This window comes from Mustelus asterias, chromosome 10, assembly GCF_964213995.1.
Source record: "Mustelus asterias chromosome 10, sMusAst1.hap1.1, whole genome shotgun sequence".
Classification (NCBI taxonomy): Eukaryota; Metazoa; Chordata; class Chondrichthyes; order Carcharhiniformes; family Triakidae; genus Mustelus; species Mustelus asterias.
The window spans coordinates 37124582-37133586 of record NC_135810.1 but is presented as its reverse complement, the minus strand read 5'-3'; the positions used below and the strand labels follow the sequence as shown (position 1 = coordinate 37133586).

The 9005-nt window shown below is 46.5% G+C and overlaps 1 protein-coding gene across 1 annotated transcript in view; it reads left to right on the top strand.

The window, feature by feature from the left end:
• Positions 1-2000: 2000 nt before the first annotated feature.
• The window catches only part of LOC144499438 (uncharacterized), an 81590-nt gene continuing 74585 nt past the window's right edge, over positions 2001-9005 (top strand). Inside the window, exon 1 of the mRNA XM_078221423.1 lies at positions 2001-2247. Within this exon, the coding sequence (XP_078077549.1) occupies positions 2001-2247 (247 nt within the window). The remainder of the gene's footprint in view (positions 2248-9005) is intronic.

Here is a 9005-nt window from a genome sequence, read left to right as displayed (position 1 = left end):
AATGAGCTAGTTACTGATTCATTTGCAGTTCTTCCAGAACCTTACACAACAAATTGCATCTTGTAATAAAAGGGATCTCAAAAATGGTTATTCTGTTCACATGATCTGTCTCTCTATAATGGTTTCAGGAGGCACTTGCTTGTCTGATGATTGGACAGATTACAGCTTCTGTTTCATGGCTAAGATTCTGTATTGTCCTGGCCATTACCTCCTGTGTAGACATTAGACATCTTGAAAAGATAGGAAGAATACCTCTCCATACAGCTATCAAGAATCAATTCTTGAGAGACAGGTTAAACTGTCACTTAGGAAGGCATGGGTTGATCAGAGATAGTCAGCATGGATTTTGTTAGGGTAAGATCGTGTCTTACTAATTTAAGTCTGAGTATCGCGCTCATCTGATGGACTATAGGACACCGGCCATCCCACGCTATGATTCAGACTTCACAGTACTCACAGATAGTGTGCAAGCACAGGTGTCAAGATTAGGTGAATGTTATGCATAAGAACATTTTGGGAGGTTTTTGTAAAATTGAATTTTTAAGAGTAGATCTTGTGCTGCATTTTGATGCTAAAAATGATCTTGTGCTTGTAAAGATTGGAGATCACTGCAATAGGAGATTTCCCAATGTGTGCGCTGTGGGACAGCCTGGTTGGCCCACATTCTACTGTCATATCCAGAAGCCATATTTAAAAAGGTGCCCACACAGCAACCTACCCAACACTCAAGGAGGAGATGGCCCAAGTAAGGTGCTCCAGCACCAAATTCAGTCATACTTTCTTGGGTGTCTTGATGAACAAAGTGGAGGCCAGGATAGATGTGATCTATTGAGAGGATGAGCAGAGGAGGCCAAGTAGGTAGACAACCCCGGCATGGGAGGAAGTCTCCCGGGCAGTTAGTGTGCAAATCAGCAACAGAGTACTGCCCTGCACTGCAGGAAGCGGATGAATGATCTCATCTGCTCCGCCAGGACACTCAACTGCTCACAATCACTAAATGTTAGAAGGGACATGGGCCTCAGTGGCAACATGATCAGAAGATGCCTCATAGCCTTACTTCAGTCCATCTAATTTGTGGATGGAGAGGCCACTGTGGATCCCTGACACTTCCACACAGAAAGTTCACATGTTGCGGGGAGGCAGAGAAAGAGGTGGGGGAAGGGAGGTTAGGTGTTCAGGACACCCGCAAGCACTGTCAATGACATGCCTCTGTGAGCCTTATCCTTCTATCTATATGGATGCACTGCCCTGAAGAGTGCTGTTGCAGATCTTTATGGTCAACCAGCAGTGTATCAATCACATGGTATGTAGTTCAATGGGCTATTTGTAACACTGGAAACATGAGAGAGATACCTGAAACCCAATTATTCGCACCTCCATCTTCTCTCTGTGCGGGAAAAGTTGAGGCACAATAATGGAGAGAGCCGGAGAGAAGATGGGAGGGGGCCAACCAGACCTGAAGAACCTCACCGATTTTGAGTGGGCAGCCCAGCTGACTGGGTAGGAATTGACTGAGCCTGAGGAGATGGAGAGATTAGTTTGTATCCTCCAACTAGTAAGGATCCATGCACGTCACATAGAAACCAAAGGGTTCCTCCAGATTGGAGACATCTCATGCAATAACTTGCACTCTACTCCCTAACCTGCAGGAAGAGGGCCAGGCAGGAGGAAGAAGCTCTGTTCAATACTCATACAAGCTCCCAGAGGGCATTACAGAAAGTGCACCTGTAGAGGCGTCATAGCAGTCACCGGCACCCTCCAACAATGCAGAGACACACATCTCAGTGAATAGTAGTTTAGGAAGGATCTTATATTCTGGTGGTCACTGCATGAACACGTGTCTGCAGCAGGAGAAGGCAGGATCAACCAAAATCACTGGCATTCGGGGGGGGGTAATCGGGAAGAGGCATCTGTGATGTTAGAGTCAAGATGAGCCTCTAAGATTGGCTGTTCACAAGATGCTGGTGAGGCAGCAAGAAGTAGGGTAACATCAGGCATAGATGTCAGAGAACCTTAACATGGTGGCACTTGAAGTGGAAGAGTCTGTCCACCTGCTGGTTGATCAAGTGCTGCTGGCCTGTGCATGCATGGAGGTCGCCATGGGGAGGATGGCAGACTCCCTGGAGAACCTGGTCCAGCAGATTCTTTTGGAGATGAGTGCAGACCTGAACTCCATCGTTGTAGCCATGAGCCAACTTGGGCAGTGGCTGTGCTGGAGGGAGATAGGGCAGCTTGACCTCCCTCCAGGTGTCACTTTTCCTCAAGGAGTCCAACAGTGGCCCTCAGGCACCCAGAGGGAGAAGGAGCTGTGGTTGAACAACCCTGGGATGTCTACTCAGAACTCTGAGGGTGTCTGACCCTTCTGAATCCCCATTGTCTGTTACCCCTTCAACTTCACCCAGTGTAACCACAGAGGGAGCAGCTGCCCCACAGCACGTCAGCCAAAGTAAATCCAGGCTGTGGGTCTCCAGAGGGCAGCCGCCAAGGTCATCCAAGGCAACATGTTAAACTGGTCAGCTGCTGCCTCCAACTTTGCTATGGATGTTGGGTGAGAATCAAGAAGTGATAGGGAAAGAAAAAATAAGTTTGGATTTCACATGGCATCACAATGATTGTTAATCTTAATCTTATCACACTTTTTGTAGACTTGCATTTCATTGGAGATTTGATGTGGTTTATTTGCAGTTAGCCCCCCACCAACCATCTTCCAAAGGACACACCAGGCTGGGTCCATGTCTTCCAGGATCAGGCATGTGCAAGGAGGCAGAAGTCTGCCTTTGCAAGCTGCACACACTGAGCCTTTGTCCTTCACACACTTAGCTGTCCCATGGTCCCAGCTTTGTCAGTATTCCATGTTGGGATGCCCAGACCTGCACCTCTGAGGATCATCCCCAATGATCCAACTCCCTTACAGCATCTTGAGATCTCCAACTCTAGGCTTTGCATAGTTGCTTACAGCCATGGTCGTAGTCCGGTTTGAGGTGGAGTCCAATACATTTTCTCCTCCACCCATCACCAACAGCTTCCACTCCCATACCATTGGCTGCCAGAAATCACTTTGACCTTCCCACAGTTACCCTTTAATCCTTCGCCATGATCCTCAATGTTGAAGTCCCGAAAAGCTCACCACAGTTTATCTGTCCCCCCTCATTCACTGACCCTCTGAATCTGCTGCATATTTGCTCTCCTCTCCAACAACCTTCAATGCCCCTACACCCATTGCAGGAGCCTAATCCCCCTACTCTCTCAGCTCCAAATACCCCTTTTTATCCTTGCCATCCCTTCCTGTCACTGATTCCCTGAGTATGTCCCTGAGAAGACATCTCCCCATTCCCCATCAGCACCCAGCTGTCCACCTGCAGCTTATAGATCCATTTCCTGGAAGAAGCTGCTGCTTGAAGATTCACTTCTTGCACAACACATCTCAGGTCAATACATGATGCAGCTCCATTTTTCTTTTTACAAGTACCTAATATGGCCAGTGCCCACTTACACCCAGGCCTTCCAGTCACCATACACAAATTCTGCCCGCCAACCCCCAAGAACAAGCATTTTCCTCTTACTTTCCTTGCAGAATCATACAACTTGGATCTTGGAAAGTGCCCGAGACCTGTGGGGTGGGAGGACATGGGTTGTAAGGGGACCAGAAGTGGGGCTTCCACTGACTGGCACTGTGGGTTTACCAGGTCCACTAGGAAGGCTGTCTAAGCACCATGAAGATGTCAGCAATGAGCTGCCATGCACCCTGAGCCTCCTGAGGCTTTGTGGTCACATCGGTCAGGATAGTTGGTTGTCTGCCTGAAGACCCTCTGTTTGGGGTCTCACCTCCTTCCAATTGCATCTTGTTTCTACCCTCTCAACTGCGTGGGGAACAAAGAATACAGCATGCTGCTGCTGGTGTTACTAAAGAGGAGAATGTTGGAGATGTATAACCTGCTCCCATGCTGGGGTGAAGGCTGGCGGCTAGGAAATGCAGTTGAGAGTGGGGAAGTGCCTTCCAGGCAGTTGACAATTATCTGTAAAGCTGAGATAACAATATCTGACAGAATCAACGCTGTACTGCCTGGCCATGTCTGCAGCTCTTCAGTGCAAATGATCAAAACCATCATAGCCTGTCACTCACGGCAGTCTTATCGGCAAAGCTCTTGCCTTCTCCTACTGCAGGAAACTGTTCCACTCTCAGGGAAAGGGATCCCATATGGAAAATCCCTCTTAATTGCCTTCCTGACTTGGCTACAAGGTTTCATGACTTCTCCATCAACTGGCCTCAGGATGATGAAAGGAGATGGGAGGATTGGTGGCACAGTGGTTAGCACTACTGCCTCACAGCACCAGGGACCCAGGTTTAATTCCGGCCTTGGGTGACTGTCTGTGTGGAGTCTGCACGTTCTCCCTGTGTCTGCATGGGTTTCCTCCGGGTGCTCCGGTTTCCTCCCACAGTCCAAACATGTGCGAGTTAGGTTGATTGGCCAGGTTAAATTGCCTCTTAGTGTCAGGAGGATTATTAGGATAAATACAGGGATAGGGTCTGGATGAGATTGTTATCAGTGCAGGCTCGATGGGCCAAATGGCATCCTCTTGCACTGTAGGGATTCTATGACTTCTATTCTTCTATATCAGGCTACCAGCCTGATGACACTTTTTCCAATTATCCCATTGGACCACTTCAAAACCCACTTCCAGTGAGCTGAGAAATTTCACTTCATTAAATCACGTGCAGTGGAATTATCTTCAAAGTGAAATTAAAGTGGAAGGAGGAACAAAAGGAATTTCACACACACACAAATGACGCCATTCTCCTTGAATGGCAAAGTACTGGAAAAGAATGATTAGCTACCTGTACGAAGAGAAAGATTAGAAACCAACAGCAACAGTTCATACAAAGACTAATGCCAACATTCAACTGGTTTTCAGTCTCTTGTATATTTTTGGTAACAATCTGGAGGATACAACATAATGTGGAGATGCCGGCGTTGGACTGGGGTGAACACAGTAAGAAGTCTCACAACACCAGGTTAAAGTCCAACAGGTTTATTTAGTAGCAAATACCATAAGCTTTCAGAGCACTGCTCCTTCATCAGATGGAGTGGAAATCTGCTCTCAAACAGTGCAAACAGACAGAATCAAGTTGCAGAATACTGATTAGAATGCGAATCCTACAGCCAGCCAGGTCTTAAATGTACAGACAATGTGGGTGGAGGGAACATTAAACACAGGTTAAAGAGATGTGTTTTGTCTCCAGACAGAACAGCTAGTGAAATTCTGCAAGTCCAGGAGGCAAGCTGTGGGGGTTACTGATAATGTGACATAAATCCAACATCCCAGTTTAGGCCGTCCTCATGTGTGCGGAACTTGGCTATCAGTTTCTGCTCAGCGACTCTGCGCTGTTGTGTGTTGTGAAGGCCGCCTTCGAGAACGCTTACCTGAAGATCCAAGGCTGAATGCCCGTGACTGCTGAAGTGCTCCCCCACAGGAAGAGAACAGTCTTGCCTGGTGATTGTCGAGCAGTGTTCATTCATCCGTTGTTGTAGCGTCTGCATGGTTTCCCCAATGTACCATGCCTCGGGACATCCTTTCCTGCAGCGTATCAGGTAGACAACGTTGGCCGAGTTGCAAGTGTATGTACCGTGTACCTGGTGGATGGTGTTCTCCCGTGAGATGATGGCATCCGTGTCGATGATCCGGCACGTCTTGCAGAGGTTGCTGTGGCAGGGTTGTGTGGTGTCGTGGTCACTGTTCTCCTGAAGGCTGGGTAGTTTGCTGTGGACAATGGTCTGTTTGAGGTTGCGTGGTTGTTTGAAGGCAAGAAGTGGGGGTGTGGGGATGGCCTTGGGAGACGAACATCTCCCTCGAGAAGAGAATGTTGAAAGGAGATCTGATAGAATTGTTCAAAGTCATGAGGGGTCTGGACAGAGCGGATGGGGAGAAATGTTCCCCTTTGGTGGAAGAGAACAAGAGGACATTGATTTAAGGATGATGGCAAAAGGACCAAAACTGATATAAGGTAAAGCTGTGTGAAAAAGCTTTTTCTCACAATATGTTTGATTCTTTTGCAAATCACTTTAAATCTGCGCTCTCTCATTCTTGATCCTTTTATGAGGGGAATAATTTCTCCCTATCTATTCTGTCCAGCCCCCTCAAGACTTTGAACATCTCTATCAAATCTCCTCTTAGCTTTCTTTTCACCAAGGAGAACAATCCCAACCTCTCTAATCTATCCTCATAACTGAAGTTTCTAATTCCTGGATACCATTCTTATAAATTTCTACTGCACTCTTTCCAATGCATTCACATCCTTCCCATAGTGTAGCACCCAAAACTGTACACAATACTCAAGCTGAGGTCTAACTGGTGTCTTGTACAAGTTCAACATAACCCTTGTACTTGCTCTTGTATTCTGCCCGTTAATAACACCCAGAATACTGTATGTTTTATTAACTTCGTTCTCCACCTTCCTTCTGTCACCTTCAATGATGCATGCACATATGTGTTGTGCATTTGGAGACATGACACTCTTCCAACCTCTGGAGAGTGGCATCCAAGTTTCGAAGGTGTTCCTCTTCGTCTCTTCCAGTGTCTAGGATGTCATCCAGATAGCATTGGACTCCACTCAGTTCGCTCAGGATTTAATCCTGAAAATGTGCTTGCAAAATATCCACAATTTGCTTGTATGTTTTATGTCTGGTTTATCAGGTTGCACTAGACTGCGGAGGAGATTAATGGTTTCCCACCCACCCCCCATCGTGCTCAAGAAAGTAGGCACCATCATATATTTCTCCATTTTGTTCGCCAGTGCAAAATAGTCAAAACCCCACCTGGCATAAGAGCTCCATTCTTCCACATTTTCGTCAAAAGTTCCAGCGATGCCAAAATCTCCCACCATTTTTTACTAATCCAGGTTTCCTGTATGAACACCTTGCAACCATGCTTCTAGCAGCTACCTCAATTTTCTTCATACACAAGGCATTAATTTGAGCTTCAGCCTGTTTTGTGCTACAGCTACCTCTATTATCTGTTTGCACTGTATCCTTTACTCACATCCACAGTAGAAATCATAGAAATCATAGAACAGTACAGCACAGAACAGGCCCTTCGGCCCACGATGTTGTGCCGACCTTCATCTGAAACCAAGATCAAGCTATCCCACTCCCTACCATCCTGGTGTGCTCCATGTGCCTATCCAATAACCGCTTAAATGTTCCTAAAGTGTCTGACTCCACTATCACTGCAGGCAGTCCATTCCACACCCCAACCACTCTCTGCGTGAAGAACCTACCTCTGATATCCTTCCTATATCTCCCACCATGAACCCTATAGTTATGCCCCCTTGTAATAGCTCCATCCACCCGAGGAAATAGTCTTTGAACGTTCACTCGATCTATCCCCTTCATCATTTTATAAACCTCTATTAAGTCTCCCCTCAATCTCCTCCGCTCCAGAGAGAACAGCCCCAGCTCCCTCAACCTTTCCTCATAAGACCGACACTCCAAACCAGGCAGCATCCTGGTAAATCTCCTCTGCACTCTCTCCAGCGCTTCCACATCCTTCTTATAGTGAGGTGACCAGAACTGCACGCAATATTCCAAATGCGGTCTCACCAAGGTCCTGTACAGTTGCAGCATAACCCCACGGCTCTTAAACTCCAACCCCCTGTTAATAAAAGCTAACACACTATATGCCTTCTTCACAGCTCTATCCACTTGAGTGGCAACCTTTAGAGATCTGTGGATATGGACCCCAAGATCTCTCTGTTCCTCCACAGTCTTCAGAACCCTACCTTTGACCCTGTAATCCACATTTAAATTAGTCCGACCAAAATGAATCACCTCACATTTATCAGGGTTAAACTCCATTTGCCATTTTTCAGCCCAGCTTTGCATCCTATCTATGTCTCTTTGCAGCCTACAACACCCCTCCACCTCATCCACTACTCCACCAATCTTGGTGTCATCAGCAAATTTACTGATCCACCCTTCAGCCCCCTCCTCTAAGTCATTAATAAAAATCACAAAGAGCAGAGGACCAAGCACCGATCCCTGCGGCACTCCGCTAGCAACCTGCCTCCAGTCCGAAAATTTTCCATCCACCACCACCCTCTGTCTTCGATCAGATAGCCAGTTACCTATCCAATCGGCCAACTTTCCCTCTATCCCACACCTCCTCACTTTCATCATAAGCCGACCATGGGGGACCTTATCAAACGCCTTACTAAAATCCATGTATATGACATCAACCGCCCTACCTTCATCAACACACCTAGTTACCTCCTCAAAAAATTCTATCAAATTTGTGAGGCACGATTTGCCCTTCACAAATCCGTGCTGACTATCCCGTAGCCCATTAATTCTTTGGAGCACGTATGAAAAGTTTCTTTTCCGATTTTCGCTCACGAAAACTTTTTCTTTGAGTGGCTCAGAAAGCACACATACAAGTCCTTGTCACCAGTTTTGTTGTATATTTGGAGACATGACACTTGGGAGCACTTTAATGAAAACAAACCAAACTCTATTCATGTTATCTAATCTCTTCCATGGCTGCTGCTTCTCTCTGTTTCCCATTCTACATCTCATGACATCACTTATGTTTGCATACATTACTACATTACCGCAGCAGGCTTCCATAGTGAGCCAATAGGAACAAATACATAACAATATGCACTCAGGTCCCTCAACCCCTGCACTCCTTTAAGAATTTTGTTTTGTATTGTCTCTCTATGTTCTTCATACCAAAATGCATCACCTCACACTTCCCCTGATTGAACTTCATCTGCCACCCAGCTGCCCAACTTGCCTATGTCCTTTTGAAGTCCTACAGTGTCTTCCTCACAGTTTACAATACTTCCAGGTTTTGTATCATCTGCAAACTTTGAAAACTGACTCCAAGATCTGGATCATTAATATGTATCAAGAAAAGTAAGGGTCCCAATAATGACGCCCGGAAAATCCCACTACAAACCTCCCTCCAGCCTTAAAAATATCCATTGGGCATTACTTGTGTCCAAGTTG